This window comes from Ammospiza caudacuta, chromosome 2 (genome assembly GCF_027887145.1).
Source record: "Ammospiza caudacuta isolate bAmmCau1 chromosome 2, bAmmCau1.pri, whole genome shotgun sequence".
NCBI classification, from domain to species: domain Eukaryota; kingdom Metazoa; phylum Chordata; class Aves; order Passeriformes; family Passerellidae; genus Ammospiza; species Ammospiza caudacuta.
In genome coordinates this window covers 82644468-82661509 of record NC_080594.1, presented here as the reverse complement: position 1 = coordinate 82661509, position 17042 = coordinate 82644468, and the positions used below count along the sequence as shown (strand labels likewise).

At 37.8% G+C, this 17042-nt stretch overlaps 1 protein-coding gene across 2 annotated transcripts in view; it reads left to right on the top strand.

The window, feature by feature from the left end:
- Nucleotides 1-17042, top strand: part of NALCN (sodium leak channel, non-selective) — a 222683-nt gene that overhangs the window by 48070 nt on the left and 157571 nt on the right. For both annotated transcript variants that reach the window (XM_058824922.1, XM_058824921.1), the window contains exon 7: nt 3608-3762. In XM_058824922.1, coding sequence (XP_058680905.1) covers nt 3608-3762 — 155 coding nt within the window. The remainder of the gene's footprint in view (nt 1-3607; nt 3763-17042) is intronic.

Below are 17042 nucleotides of genomic sequence, written 5' to 3'. Positions count from 1 at the left end.
GAAAACCCCTCTTTGAAGAACTGCTGTAGTAAGGAGAAGGTGCTGAAAGAGGGAAATGTTCTCACATGAGCACATGGTGGTTGAAAGACCAGTTTTGTAACAGATGCCATGGAAAACAGGCACTGTACTCCCAAGAGATATCAGTTCATGTCCTTCCTGTGGTATACATATGTATGTAATCATAACATTCTTCAGGCACTTAAACATGTCAGAGTAACAGTCCTGTGTCTTTTGCAACAATCTTGCTATTGAAGGATGCCTATCAAGTGAAGTGGAGTCATTATCTCCTTCCTCATCCTTGGTTTTCCTGTGGAGAACTGATTTCTCAGCTTGCCTGTTGGGTTGATGCTGCACTCCACAGACTCTGCACAGAAATATTGTGGGACTATTGGGACAAATTATTTCTTGTTCATAAATTTATCTAGGCAATTTATCCTGTTCAGCAAGACATTTAAGAACATTGCCTAATTGAACTTTTGAGATGCTTAAAACTAGTTATGGGCTTAATCAGTATCTCAGTACTTAATTGATACTGAGTATGGCCAATGGGGAATAAAATTTAAATCATCTTATATTGAAAACACCTGGTGATATTCTAGTCACTTCTAGATATCTAATGTTCTCTAGTCCATGTGTACCAGTCTATGCTTATTTATTGTCTTGAGGCAGAACACAACTTGCCAAGGGACAATGAGCCAAAAAGGCCTTTATCTGTACAGTTACTATAAGCAGAGAGACTTCATTTTTAGCCTAAATCATACTCAGTGCACAGAGACAACTTTTTTTTTTCCTTTAAGAGGAGGGTAAACAAAAAAAATTATCTAAGTTTAAATGAAGCACTTAAGTGAATGCTTTGCATTGCAGTGATTGAGAGCCAGCAATGCTTTTAATAATATGCCCTCATGCTGCTGCCCTCTTGGAATTTGAGGGATTTTCTAATGCAAGCCATAATGTGTAATTAATTGGCTACCAGTAGCTGAGGTTCTGAATCTGCCTGTGCCAATGAATAATTTTAATTTCTAAAAATATATGTAAAATATCGTTTTATGTTAATCCCATATATGATAATGGCTTTTGGATAGCAGTATCATAAATCTAACATAAAGCATGAAACTGGGTATGAATTAACATCTATAATATAGATGAATTAATATCTATAATAATGTAAAGAAATTAGAGTGAACAGATTAATTTTGAAATACTTGAATGACATGTGCTGAGCATGTTTACAAACCTGGAACAAATACACATATGCTTGTGGATCTGTCTGTCTTTTTAGTTATGCACACTGCTACATTTCAGGGTGTTCTTTAAAACTCCATCTGGAATTGTACATGTCTGTGTGTGCAGCCATGCAGATATATATGTCTCTCTGGTATCATAAAGAAATGGCTACAGGATAGATACCACAGTTATTATTTATCTGCATTTATAATTGCCTAGGAAAAAATTTTGTAGGATGTTTTGTTTTCGCACTGACAGGTTTCAAATAATGTAATGCTATTCCATGCAGTGTATAAAAGCAATAAAAAAAACATAATTAAAGCTTCTGTTCACCCAGTTTAGTTGTTAAAATACTTCTGTGAGTTAGATTAAAGGAAAAGGACTTTCAGAAGAACAAGAAGATACTAATTATATTAAAGGGCAGGCTGAAAAGTTCCACCTTTTCTGTGGACAAGTGAGATAATTTGAAATTTTGTATTTTAAGACACTGGTCGATGCCTCTGGATAACAGAGTGAATACAACAGCATTTTTTTCATAACTTTCAGCAATTCATTTCGGGTGTTTTTATATCAAAAGTTTGTGCTGTGACCAGGAAGTCAAAATTAACCTGAAAAAGAATGGAAAATGCTATTGAATTTTTTTTTCCTGAGACCAGAACTCATTGTGATTAGCTTTTCATGTCTGATTTGAAATTGCCCTAGAACTGAACCAAAAATCAGGATTTTTCATTTGCTAGATGAGAGAGTACAAGCAGGGAGAAAAACAGTTACTGCTTAGCTGTGTGCTCATTCAGCAGAGTTGGAGCCTTATTTGGACCTTTCTTCTCTTGAGTTTGCCCAGCAGCCCCATAGCACAAGTAACATAAATCCCTATTTCTCTGCTGTGTTGCTTTGCAGATCCTAGCCGGGACCTGCTCAGGGTGGAGGAGGTGGTTTCCTAAGGTTACCTCTTAACTAAACTACTTCTGGGAAAACGGGGTGATCAGTCTGTGGCGAAGGATTGTGTATTGTGATGATTAACTAGGCACTGTAAGAGATTAGGGGGAATCAACTGCCTAAGCTTCTCCTTCCCAAAGTTTGGGAGTATTTAGATAACCCATATTTATATATTTATAACCCATAAGCATATATTTATTGGCACAGAGAGCAACAACCTTGTCCTCCTTATCATTTTAGTTTCTGTGGCCCTTAGTGCTGGGACTAGCTAAATTCCTGTTGTGCTCCAGTGTGACAAAGCCTCCAGCAACTCAACCACGGCTGCTAGAGAAACTGGGAAAACAAGTGGTGCTCAGCCTCTGACTGTAGGGGGTCAGAATCTAAGAAAATAAAGATAGTGTAGAAAGTAATCTTACCCCTAAGGAGTTGCAGCTGGGCCAATTATCTAAGATTGGGAACAGGCCTGGCTTTAACAGGCCACAGCTGTAACCAATGAGAAGAAGAGTGCTATAAAAGAGTGGGGTGGCTGGTTGAGAAGAGAACTGGAGTCAGTTGGTTACTTGGTGAAGAAGAAAGAGGCAGTGCTTGCAGGAGATGTCCGTGAGAAACACCAAGGTATGAAACTTTTGTGATAAGGAGACAACAGTATAGAACCCTGCAATAAGATGGCAACGGTAAAAATGGCCAACACTGTGGCATTGTGTTGGGGTATTGGCCCTTGTCTCGTGATCTTTCTATTTTAAAATACGGTCACTTATATAAATTACCTTGACCCAATTCAAACCAGTTCAGATTTTTTCGTCTCTTATACCAAATCATTGGACTGACCTAAAAGTAAGTCAGAGATCTGTTTCAGTCACAGCAGTGCCTAGATACTAATTGCGCTCAACATGTAGTGGTTTGGCTTCTTTCCTGTGACCCTTCATCTGTGATGGGAACCTGTACTGAGCAAGTTACAAGAAGCTGAATACATACTCTGGTGACTGACAAGTCATCCACAAGGATCCTTCTAAGGAGTGTCAAAGCAAGCACAGGTAATGCCATTGTAAGTCAAAATCATAGTACTGACTCCAGTTCAACACACTCTCAAGATCTGCAAAGGAGCTTGAAATATTGTCTTCAAATTGCATTAAAAAACAGTTGGAGCTGCTGAATGTTAACTCTTCCATTTCTTGGAGAGTCTCCATTTTTATGGGGTCTCTAGGCATTAGTGTGAAATTTCTGCTGGTAGTATTTGTACTGTCATTACATAAGGATGAAGTTTTAGGAGTGTGTTAGCTTGCCCTTTGCAATAACTGCTTAATTAATGAAAACAGTGTATACCAAAGAACATCAGATAGTAAAAATAACAGCTGATGAACTTTTCCCTTTAGTCCTCTCACTTTCAAATATTTAGTTTTGCTATGAACTGAGTTTATGTAACAACTTAATTTTGTATTTTTCACAGAAATGTAACCTGGAATAATTTAGCTATCCCAGACACCCACTGTTCCAGAGAGCTAGAAGAAGGTTACCAGTGCCCACCTGGATTTAAATGCATGGACCTTGAAGATCTGGGACTTAGCAGGCAAGAGCTGGGCTACAGTGGCTTTAATGAGATAGGTCTGTCCTACTGGTAAAATCCATTTCAGTATCCATTTAAAACTGTTTTTGAAATGAATGGAACAGATAGTTCATGTCTGTGATGAAAAGACATCAAGTGCAATCAGTATTCTACTCAAGTAGATCACATGCCAGAAAGAGAAGTTGTGCTGTTTGCTTTGCAGTTATGGTATATTTTTTGCATTGCCTGGGATCCCAGGATTTAAATACTTTTAAAGCATGTCTTTATAAGGAGTCAACTGTTGATTATCACCAGTATGCAAATGCAATGACTAATTTCTGTTTTTATATTTGATCCATTTTAGAGCATAAAATCCCTTCTGTTTGTCTAATCTCAGTAGTAATTCCTGTGGAAAAAAAAATCAGAATTACTTTGATAATTATCTTGTTACTAAGGAGAAGCTGGGGCAAAAAATGATATCCTGTATCTGTGGCAATCTTAATCCGAACTGTGTAAGTCAGAACATCAGCCAGAAAAATGATTGAGAGTCAGGCAGATTTTGCAATACAGGTCCAATTTGTGTTCTGTGCAAAACACTGCAGTTACCAGGAAAATACAATCTTTGCCAGCTGCAATATGTTGTGCCATCCCCATGAGAAAATGAGTGTAGAACACAAAAGCAGGAAAGGTGGCAAGAGCATGGGCAGCTGTGGTAAGATCCACATCCAAATGGAAAATATGCAGTTAGTCTGTCAAAATATTGCGGTTATTTCACATTTATTGATCAGACAGAGGTCCAACAGAAGTCTGCAGCTGTAAATTTTCATTTCAGGACAGCTAGGAAAGTACCTTCAAATGACAGAGCATACCCACAGGCTGAATTCTTTCTGATGCATTGCTTTGACTCTGATAAGGATTTTTTTGTGGTCTTTTCTTTTATTTCATTTTTCTGGCTTGAGCTCCAGACTGTTATCCTGGCCTCAGCTGAATTGGAAGGTAATGAAAAGGTTTAACGACTGAAATCCAAAAAGTTTTTTTGAGTATTGAAAGCCTTTGTAGCTGAAATTGCTTCAGTTGGTTCCTGAATATTCAGGTTTCTTGATATACACAATGAGCCACAGAGTTTCAAGCAAGTCTCAGAGTCCTGCTACAAATACTCTGGGATACCAAATAATTAATGAACAAAACCTGCCATTTTCACTCTCTTTTCGCTTGTGAGAAAGGGACAAAAACCTGATTTCAGCCAAGCTACCTTCTGTTCCCTCTGCAAGTCAGAAGTGTACCATTTGTTCCAGTACTGTTAAATAGATAACACCATAGTACCAAATCTCCTGTAATTTTTTTCTTCTGTTGATCTCAAAGGATAATCCTGTTTTATCTCTCAGTCAGCCTTCAGATTTACTGTCATGCCTGGATGAACATAGGCTGAGTTCACGCCAGAACCTAAAACCACCCACATTCAAGTTCTGTAGTTCCAGGTAGTTTGGGAGGAAAGCATGAGGATAGGGATATTGCCAGAATAATTATGCCTCAGATTGAATTCACTCTTCTTATCTTGGTATGAGAAAAGTATTTTTTGGCATTGAAGGGTGTTGTTCCAGCTGCCCACCAGGGAAAACTAGTTGCAGTGTCTTAGAAAAGCTTCAGTGGGTAGAAGAGTTGAACGAGAGTGCTTAATAAAGGACACCAGCTTGGTTTTAATGATGGGGGCAGGTTGGCAAAGACAGGCGAAATAGTTTGTCCACGGATGCCTTCAAAACAAGCTAAAAAAACAGGGCTGAAACTCTGGTCTCCTGAGACAGAGTGTTATGTCTTATCAATATTTATTTCTGAGTATTTGCATTTTAAAGGTCAGAGATTGCTAATAGACCTAGGAGACCTATAATTGATGGGTTGTTTTTGTCTAGAAATAGGGAACCAGGTTATAACACTCCTCAGAACAGTAGCCAGAAGTTAAATTGAATATCAATTGAAGGCTGATAACTAAATTTTAAAATGCTGGATAGGACTTAGCTTTGCCAAAAAGTGTTAAATAATCTTCCTCAAATTAGGATTGTTATGAACAGGATTATAACCTGCAAATTCATCAATATTTTATAAATATCCATTTTGTGATGCATCTTTTTGTGTGTGGGTAAGTAATTAAATAAATATTTTCTCTGTAATTATACTACTTTTTTGGTACATTCATTGGGATTTCATTTGCAGATATTATGATACAGCCTGTCCTGTTGGATCCTCAAATCTATCATTACAAAAATCACAAGAGTGTAGCAGTTTGGCAGCAACTGTATAATTAGTAACTCTTAATTTGTGGCATATAAGTACAAGCTATGAATATTTGAATTTGATAATTTCTGGTTTTTTTCTTCTCTTGAAAGTAAAAAGGAGGGATTTTTACTATTTTATTACTGGGTGAAGACCAAACTGTCCTTATCAGATAAAAGTTATCAGAGTTTTTAATATTGTGAATATGCCAATTAGGTGGCTTCGTACTTGGAAAATACCTTGATTTTGGCCATGCCCTGGTCCCATTTTTATAAGTGGCTTTGACTTTAAATGATGAAGGTTGGAAAGATGATAGTGTAAGTCTTGGTACTTATTTAAATAAATAAAATATATTTATTTTCCAAGTTTTCTATTTTTAATTTTGAGGTGTTCGATTTATCTGTTTCATGTACGTTTCCATGCAAGTACATACATATTGTTTAAGGAAGAACATAGTTATAGACTACTGATAAATGTGAAGTTATCTTGTCAGAGTAATTTAGCCCATCTCCTTCTGATGAGAAGAAGACTTCACAGTCCTTCCAGGCAATTTATTGTGTTGCTTCATTGTCTATCCTCTTAGGAAGATTTTCATAAAGTATAACCTGAATCTTTCTTCTTTATGGAATTTAAGATCATAATTTCCCACCTTATTCACTACTGGCATAGACAAAACCTTAAAAAAAGCTTGTCTGCATCTTTCATTATGCCTTCCATATGGCTCAAAATGCTTCAGTCTTTTACTAAAAGATTTATATTTTGTACCTTAAATTGTTCTTACTCTCCTTCTCTAGACCTTCTCTGGCTGATCCACCACCTAGCTGAAATTCAGTACTGTCAGAATACCCCAGCAGAGCCATTATTATATGTGGTTTTAAACTCTGCTACAATTTCTACATATCAGTGAGATGTTTTCCTTTTTCATGTTTTTCTAATTTATTACAGCCCTTGTGTCCTGCTGAAAGACCTGCCATCGCTGTTTCCCATCCTTTATTTATTTAATTTTTTTTAAATGTAAACCCTGGCATTTGTCTCTGTTGAATAGCATACTTACTTTTGTTTTTCTAGACTATTTCTTCAATTTTCAAGATCTTCAGGAGTTTTAATTCTCTCCTCCTCATTGCTTCCACCACCTTTTAGTTTACTTTTATCTTCAAATTACATGAATATAATTTATTTTCAAACAACTTGATCAAGAGTGAAAAAACAAATAAAACCAGACCAAGATTAGACTCAGGAATTTTGTTTGACAATCTTCTTTTCTGGCAGTTGAGTAGTTGCTGGTAAGGACACCTAACCATTTGGTTTTGCGCCCATTACAGAGTAGTGTCACCTAGCCATATTCCTGTGTGTTGTCATGGTGAGACAATGTTAAAAGCCTTTTAAAATGTGTAGTGTTTCCTTTCTGTTTACAAAACTTGCCTCTACATTGGTGCAGCAATGATACAGGTGCCGTAGGTTCTCAAGTGCCTGCGCCCTTTAATGTACATTAATAACATGAAACTTACACAAGATGCTTGTGAAGATCATTTTTCCAACATGGGCCACATCAGCATATATCTACAGCTAATGCCTCTGTCTTTCAATGTACATATTGCTAGATTGCATGTAGAGTTAAATAAACACCAATTAGTGTTGCCAGCTTTGCAGTGTAATCTCTAAGGGTGAGTTACTAAAATCCAGGGAAGTTCTGTCTGGCAGTACCTCTGGAAAAGTTACAAGCAAAAGTCACAGAGGTCTAGCTCATAACTGTTCATGAAACTGAAGAATTAATGAAATATGAACCAATTAGCAAAGCTCCCAGTACCTCAAATTCTTTGTTTGGGAATTTCTGAAATGGGAGGAAGGAATAGTAAGGAAAGAATGATACTACTCTAGAGTGAGCTGGTTTCAGCTTCATCAGGTTCCACCTGATGGGAGGCTGCAGGAAGTTCCTGCTTTCCCATAGTAAATTGCTCATGAACTCAGTAGAAATCCAAGTAGTCTTTCCAATGGTTAGACGCAGAACTTGGCTTCTTAAGTAGGTGTTGTTCTCACACAGTGTGAGCCTTAATATAAAATTGACTCTTTTATTCTTCAGGATGCCTGAAAGATTTTTTGAATGCTACCTGTTGGGCTGAGTGGAAGTAAGAGAAAGGATATGAATGAAAGGCTTGGCTGGCTGTGTGGATATGGGTAGCAAAATTACTTGCTATTGTCTCTACCTGTATGGTATTGACAAGCTCTTCTCTTTCTCAGACTTCTTAGCTGGTTTTGATTTGGGCTTCTGTAGAAGGGTTGATGTTTTCTTCATGTTAGAGCAGCCTTGTCTCCCACTGAGAGCATCAGGTACATTCACAGCTAGCCTGTTTCTTCTTTCTGATTTTATTCTCTTCTTCTCTGTTTTTTCCCTAGCTATTTTTAATTGCAGAGGGTGTAGTCAAGAATGTGACAGTATTATGAAGTGCATAAAAAAAGTTAAGCTAAATATTGAGAAAAATTACTTTTGTGAACAGACACTACTAATTGTAAAAATTACTAGTCATATGATTGTATTTAAGTATTTCCATCTAATATACCTAAAAAAGCATAAATATATTTGTTGGATTAAATGAGAGCATACAAGTCTTGGGAATTGGAGGGCTATGACAAATACTTCTGCCTTACATCTCACTGTTTATCTGAATGTGCATCTACCTTTAGTCAATATTTAGCATGGCAGCAATTGCTCTCAGGGCCACACTAAGGATGCTGGCAGAGCTGTCTGTGTGGATGCTGATTAAAAGGGTGCATCTTGGATGCAAATATGCCAGAGTCCCCCTGTTGTTGGATTCTGTACAGATTTCCTCCTTACCTGCACTTTCCATGCAGTACAGTATCTTTTGCATTCAGGTTTTTGTTACATCAGCTAGTAATCATTTCCTGTGCCTCATGGGTGCAATCATCTGCAATCATCTACAGATGTAGACTTGCAGCACATCAGTGATTTTACTCTTCACATAATTCTGGAGAAGGTTTTTTCATGATTTACAGTGCTACATATTGCTTCAAATAGTCTTAAAAGGAAAAGGAAGTCCTGAATAAAGATAGCTAAGGTTTAAAAATATTCCACAAAATAAGCAAGAGAAGTTTTAGGCCATGAGAGATCATTCTGAAAAGAGAAGATTTAATTCTATCCTTATTATCAACCCATCTACCAGTTGCTAGGGCCAGTGCCCTATTAAATGAGACTAATTACTTCTTGTACTGGCAAAGAGTGCTTGACAAAGGCTACCATTTTAATGGCCGTTTTACACGTAGGACATAAACACACATATTCCATTGCAAAGAAAACAAATGTTCATGGTAAGGAGTGCTTCAAAGCCCCTATATGAAGCCTGCGTCTGTATTAATATTACTTGCCTTACAGCAGAAGTGAACGCTGTTCATTGGCACAGTGAACCAGCAAAACCATCTGATTTATGGCCTGTAAAACAGCAATAGAGCTTTGGGTCTCAGATATTTCCTGCTTTATTAAAAGGGCTTCTTCCTTCTAATGTGGGACCCAGAAGTTCTATATAAGGTCCTTTTTAAAATTGGTAACTATATGAAAAAAGTTTGTCCTTGTGAAAAATGTCTGGCATGGCTAGATATAAATATATATATTTAATTTATAATATTTGTGAAATTTCAGAGTGGGGTCAGATTTCCTCAATTTGCTTCTAGGTATTGTTTTAATAAAATACTCATGCAATGATCAATATAACCCCCTTTTTTTTATGCACAAATTGAAATTTTATCTACCAAAGATGACAGTTGCTTTTTTTTCTCAAGTAGCTCCTATGGAACTACAAGTTCTCATAGGATGGGGAAAATACTTGTGCATGTGCAGCCCTTTGGCATTGCAAAGATATTGCTCTTAGTCTGGATGATTGGGTGCATTAGGTCCATTGTTCAGAAGGAAGAAGTTAAGATTAGGTTAGTGTGCTGTGAATCTGGATCTGCCACAATCCATTAAGTACATTTTCCATGAGAGGTTTTAATGTTTCCAAGAGATTGGGAAACATTCTGTCTCTTGGATTAGAATTCAGAATGGCCACAGACTTTGTTGAGTGGTGTGATGTCATAAACACTTAACAAAAATCTGGAGAAGGAGGAAAGATGCTCACACCAGTCTAAAATAAAAGCTGAAAAGTGAGTCTAAATCAGATGCCAAATTAGATACTTCTAGAAACTGCAAGCATTCAGAGCTACAAGTCCATTTGTTTATGTGGACATCTATATGACTAATTTGATACAAATTCTTAAACATAAAGTAGATGTGACCCCTGTTTTTCTGTAGTAGTGCAGTGGTCAAAGCAAGAGACCTCCATTCTGGAAGGATGCCCTACTAATCTCTGTGCATGGGCTGAGCAGTGCATGGTTCCTTCCTTTTTCCTCTGACTCTGGGGCAGCAGGAATTCCCGCTGCAGGCATCTTAGGAAAGCAAGCAACTGGAGGCTGGTTGTAAAGGGAGTTCTATAAAGACTTTCTCTTTGTCATTCTTCTGTGAAATTACTTCAGATTTGTCTCCATGGACCACCTCACCCCAAGACTGATAAAGCCACCTTTAACACTTAGGAGGCTGAATGTTAGTTAACAAGGCATGCCAAGATGAAAGACAACACTTGAAAATCTGACTTGGCATTCCAGCTGCCACTGGATGAGAAAAGTGCCCTTCGCTGGTGGCAGAAGCTGACCTTTTAGTTACTCTGTCACTATCCACCCACCTGACCCAGGTGGCTTGGCTCTTTGTGGCAGGATTAGCAGCCACTTGGTCTCTCCGTGTCCCTTGCATAGACAAGAGGGGCAGGTGGATTATGATTGATTAGTTGTCCTAAGCAACTGACTTCTTTACCAGCTCTGAGGCTTCAAACTAAATGAAAAGCAGTTAATTATGGGTTGATGAGCAGAATAAACTTTATAGTAGCATGTTATTTGTTCAAAGTAGGAGATACAGGTGATAGTGAAAAGGATTGCAAGAGTTTTTGTCAGACTCCCAACATGTGTCCTTTGTCCCTTCACTGCTCTTTCACACAATCATGCCTCCTAAATGAACCTGGTCTCACTTTGCCCAGACATAGAGGGCCAGAAATGCAGATCAGCATCACCACTGCAGCCCAAGTCCCTGGGCTGTGAGTCATTTGGTATCTGGGATGATGGAAAGCAGTGAGGGGATGTAATTTTTTAGTCAGAGCCTCCATTTAATTGTACTCATTAAAGGCTGAATGGTTGAGCTTTTAGGAAATAGCATTGGTTCAATAATGATTTCATCAAAACTTTCAATCAGACTCTTTTAATCTATGGATGGTATGTGTGTTTGATACATGTATTGAGTCTTCATGCTCTGTTTATTCTAGCAAGTATATCATAGTATTAAATACTTTTATAAACAGGTCTAATTTATTCCACCAATGTAGCTCTTTGATTCAGGTACTTTCATGCACAGGGTCTAGTAAGAAGCTCTCTTTATCCATGACTTCAACCTGTGGAGTTATTGTGTGGTAACATGACAAGTGATAGTGATGTTAATGTGTGAAGGTATCAGAATGTAATTAGGGAAGCCATTCAGATTGTCTAGTAATGAAACACATATTTTCTAAATGTGAGCCAAAATGACTTAAAGCATGCCTCATTAGTCCACTGATTGAGAAACCACTAGAAATCATTATTTCAGAAATGGTGATAGATTTTTTTTTTCCCATTGGAATTCCTTCCTAGCCCTTTCAGACAGAGAGCAATAGAGCCCTGACACCAGCTGAGGCGCTGCTGTGGATGTCTCCACTCAGTCAATTTCACTTATTTGTTTTACTGCTAATTAACATACATAATTAACATAATCACTCATTCAGGTACTACGAACTAAGGAAGGCAAACAGTTAAGAGACTTATGGCTTTTGAGCAGAAATAAAAATGAAGACTAAGCAAAGTTACCTTATCAAAGTGTACTTAGAGGGCACAAATATTCCCAGCCTTGTCAGTGTCCATGGCATGCGCCTATATTGTATTGCATGGTAAAAGAGTCTGGTAAACCAACACCTTGTAGACAACAGACAGCAATATTTTTTTCCCTTGACCTATCCCCACATTCTGCAAATTATGTTTTGATCCTATTTCTGCACCTTTTGTATGATAAATATTAGCAGGAACTTAAAAATTGGCTGCATAATTTTCCAAGTGGATCATCAGTTCTGCAGTTTCCACAACTGTGCTGTTGTGGAGTGGGATCGTGGTAGTCCACTGCTTCTATGGCAAGGATGTCCCACCTAATGCTTGTCCCTTGACCCCCTTAAATGAATGCTTATGGTTCATTACTTTATGAACTTCAGCTCAGCTCCAAATAGAGGTGTCTATGTTTTATTCAGATACAGTGCTGTGAGAACATTTGTGCTGCTACATTGGCAGGGCCCAAAGACGCTTGTAATGGGTTGTTGATTCTGCAGAAGTTTTTCTTTATTTGGTGACAGCCCTGTCCTCGTTATAATATTCCATTCCCATTTAGATTTCCATTCTCCATTTAGATTTAAGTTTATTTGAGGTTTCATAAACCTTATAATCACACTAACATGTCTTTAGGCATTTCCCAGGATGACTGGCTAGCAGCATTTTAGAAATGCTGATATCCTCAGTATGGAGGTATCTGCTGAGCAGACACTGAGGGATTGGCCCTTATTTACTGACTTCCTTTGGTCATAAATAAATATGTATATATGTATATAGTTTATCTTTTGTAAATCACTTGCTCCTGTAGCCTGGCAGGACAGGGATCACAACCCTCTATTAACTATGTATGTAAGTGATTAACCTTATAGATACTTTAAAAATGCAGTTTTTCTCATTCGATAGTTATGGAAAAGGTTCATAGAAAGCAGGCCAATGCATGTGATTCACTGTTTCTTCTTGCTAAAGATGAGATATGGTAGTTAACAAACAATGTGGCACTGATAGAAATTTTAAAATGAGTGGCAATTTTCTCTGCTTAGCAAAAATTTTGTGGCACATGGCAAAATTATTATTGCCATAGGACTGAACAGGCCTTTCAAACCTGAATGTTCAGTGGAAAACCAGTGACTTTAACAAAAGGTTATATCTCAGCTGGTGAGCTTGCATGTCTGAGGTTTTGGTTCTGTATTCTGTGTCTGTTGCCACCTACTGTTGTGAGCTTGTACCAGAATTCCTGCTTGATTTCTGTGGGAGAAAGAGCCATAATATGTGGACAAGAAGGCAGCAGCTGCCCCACTTCCCTGCGGCTGAAGCACCATTATCCTGCCACTCTACAGCACACACTGGCTGCTTAAACTGCTTGTACTCTGTGGGTCCACAGACATGACTGATATGTAAATATTGGCTGTTACTCATGGTCACAGTGAGCACTTTGTATTTCTGTGTTTGGGGTACCTAAACCCACAGAGGATACTAAGACAATACTTCTGATTTTGGACAACAGAAGAAGTGGCCTGAATTAAAAAACAAACAAGCAAAGAAACAACAAACAAAACCAGAACAAAAGCCAAAACAAACAAAGAAACCAAAACAAACAAACCCCCACACCCAAACAAATAAACCAAAACCCCCACCAAAACAACACTGAAAACCCCCTTCCTTTAGTATTTGATGTTCCTGAATTTTCTCAGTTAAGCCATTTTAGTTTCCTAGTTAATTAAGACTTTTTAAGCAGTGGATTAGGGAAAAAAAATGCACAAATAATGTCTGTAGAGTTAGCTCTTACACTAACAAATGGCATGTGGGAAGTTGTAGAGTTTTGGAAACTAGAGGAATTTGAGCAGCTCTCCAGAATTTTAATTTATTGCCATGTTAATCCCAAAGTAATTGAGTCTTGCATTAAACCAGGCAATCAGGTGAAACTAATCTGAATAGATTAGTACAATTGTACTGACAGTCACAGAAAACTTAACTGCTGCTGAGAATCTTCAGTGGAACATTCTTCCCCCTGCCATTTGGGAGTGTTCTGTATTAGTGTTGGTGGCTAAACAGGTGAATCTATAATGGAATAAAACAAATTACCAGAAAACTTTTTTTTTTTTTTTTCTTTTTTTTTTTTTTTTTTTTTTTTGTTCTCTATTTTATTTGTAATTGTGGACCTTTCCAGCTGGACATCTTTTGCTATTTTGATGTATCATCTGTGTTGTTATGCTACGCTGCACAGAATTTAATCACTCATCCAATGTCTGTGCTGTGCACTTCTTTCTATCACTCTTACATTCCCATCTGCTCCTGAGAATGCAGAAAGAGTTTTTGCTGTGCACTTCTTTCTATCACTCTTACATTCCCATCTGCTCCTGAGAATGCAGAAAGAGTTTTGGTTAGATTTTATTTTCAAAGTATTTTTTAAGTTTCCTTTATAATATGCTATCTAATAAATACTTGTGTTACAGTGATGGCAAAGATGACAATGTTAAAAAAATTATAATTCATACTTGCTGATGTTAGGTAAAAGGCCCACAAACTGTCACTGATCATAAGCTGAAAAAGGTGAAAGAGCAAAATGTGGGAGAAAGACAGACTTATTAGGAGGATATAAGAAACTGGAAGTTGAGGCAGGTCAAATGCAAGTTCTGCATCTTGATAGGGTCTTTTGAACTGTAAGCTATATCACCTCAGATGAATTGATGCCTTGTTGACATAAAACTTTGTGTAGTGTTTCTTAATTTATCTAAAGTAGCATAGTCTTAAATTCTATATAAGTAAGTTTTCTCCTGAGATTGGTAGAAGATCAAAGTGTAATTAAATAATAAAAATTAAAAAAAAAAACCAAAACAAACAAAAACCGAAAAACAACCTCAATGCAGTAGAGCCTTGGAGAGCTCGCTGGCACCAGCACAGCTGTTGGGTACTTAGTGAACCACTTAAGTATCCCCACCCCTTGCTCCTGCTCCTGTGCTGCATCTCAAGAGGACAGACATATGTGCCACAGCATAAGGGTTTGAGGAGGCCTGGGTTAGAGCTTGCTGGGAAATGTTGTGCTGTAGACATGGCAGCTGGCTCTGCAGGATCCAGGCTCCCAGAGGGCACCCCTAGCTGGGGACAACCTTTGCACTGCATCCCCTGGAAAGCCTTCAGCCTGCCAGTGCCCACTGCTGTGTGAGAGTTACAGGCAGTTTAAATGCTATTTCCACAGCGACTTTCTCATGGTTACTTTCTACTGCGCCTTCTCTAGCCCAGCAAGGCCTCCCAGCATGATTTTATGCTACATGTTCTGTGAAGGCAGAGGAGGAAATCTGCTTTCAAACTGCTGCTACAATTTATTTATAATTATTATGGAAAGCATGAGATAAACCACTCAAGTCTATTGTCTTTCTTTTTCCCCAGTGCAGAATGCCAACCAAAGGGTCAGATCATTTGAGGGGCTAAGTAAAGCATCCAAGGGACACATGTGTGCTAGGAATACCATGGTCAAAGATAAATAAATGCACACTACGATAACTTTCTTAATGGGGATTTACTAAGGAAACAAATAGAAAGAGCTGCTTCAAGCAAAACCAACCTCCCAGCCCACCGGTTTTCACTCTTCATGAGAGCTGAAGAAAGGCTTGTGTCAAAGACAATAACTGTTTGTGTGGATAGCTACTCCACAACTCACAATCTGACAAGGAATGAAGAACAATGTGAAAAAATAGAAAGAGGAGTTAAAGGTGTGACAAGTATGAGAACAGCCTAGAAACACAAGGGGTGACTAATTTCAGCCATGCTAAGGAGCAGAAAACTCTTAGCCAGCAGACAGAGAACGAAGTCAAGCAATTAGAAACCTGTCATTCCATACCAAGAAAATTAGATCCTATTGGTTTAATATCAGTCAGTGCCATTAAGACAATGTAGTGCTGCATAATGACAGCTGCAGTTACTGGGAATAGAGGTAATTGTTTTCACAGTGGAAGATTTTCACTTTCAGACAAGAGTTGCAGGATGTGACCAGTTTACAGGCTTTGACCTTCAGCACTTGTGTAATGCATGGGACATGTGGTTTTTTACCTTGTCTCCTGAGATTTCATTATTAGACATCATTTTCATGAAGTTGGTGAAAATAAGCAAAACCACCCAGTAAAAATACAAAGTACAATACTCATGCAACATGCCCTCTGTTACTGTAATTAGAACAGTTTACCAAATAATTTTTGTTTTAAGACCTTTGATTTGATAACACAGGGCCAGCTTCCAGCTTGACTTTCTCATTTCTGCTGGGGAATAAGGGGAAATAATGCTATTCCAGAAAATCAAATTCACAGATGGCCACTCTAGACGGGGGAGCACACACAGAGCAGCAGCTTAGGTGTGACTCTCCAGAACATCAGCTTGTCTGTGGTAACTGGCTTCATACATGCTGCTACCCGGTGGCAAATGTGTAATGACATGCTCCTTCTTCATTAAATAGTACACAGTCTCACTTTATTACTCTGTTACTCAAATATTTAAATATTGAATGGTTGTTTCCCCAAATGTTTTCTCTATTTTTCTTAGAGACTTTCAGTAGCTACTGTATTCTACGCCATTGTCAATGTCATGGCATTGCCCCATGAAGAAATTCTTATACAATATCTAGTATGCATTGAATGCTATTGGAAAAGATTTAGGGTACAAGCTAAAAGAATAGTATAATATTTTGGATCTGCTGTGAAATATTGAAATACTTCTTTAAGAATTGCAATACCATTTACTTACAGTTACTGCCTTTCTCATAGCAACTGGGAAAGAATAGGAATGACTTGAAAGACCAAAATCTTATCTAAGACCATTAAATATCTTGTGTATTCCTTACTCTGATCATAAGTTTTGATTGTAAACAAACTGAGAGCTAGATCTTGCAGTACCTAGCAGGTGATCTGACTAATTTTTTTTAATAAATCTTAAACATATCTTACAAATAGTTACCGCTTCTCTATTACTCTATACTTAGGGCACAGAGTTGGGAAATACATCTTGACTCTTTGCCATAGGGGCATTTTTGTTCCATGAATTGTTTCAATATGCAAATAATTGCTATTTTTCCTAAAATATCTACAGATATTTTCAGTCAACAGACTGCTTAATTGTTCTAGCTGCTTTGGAGGTATTCCTA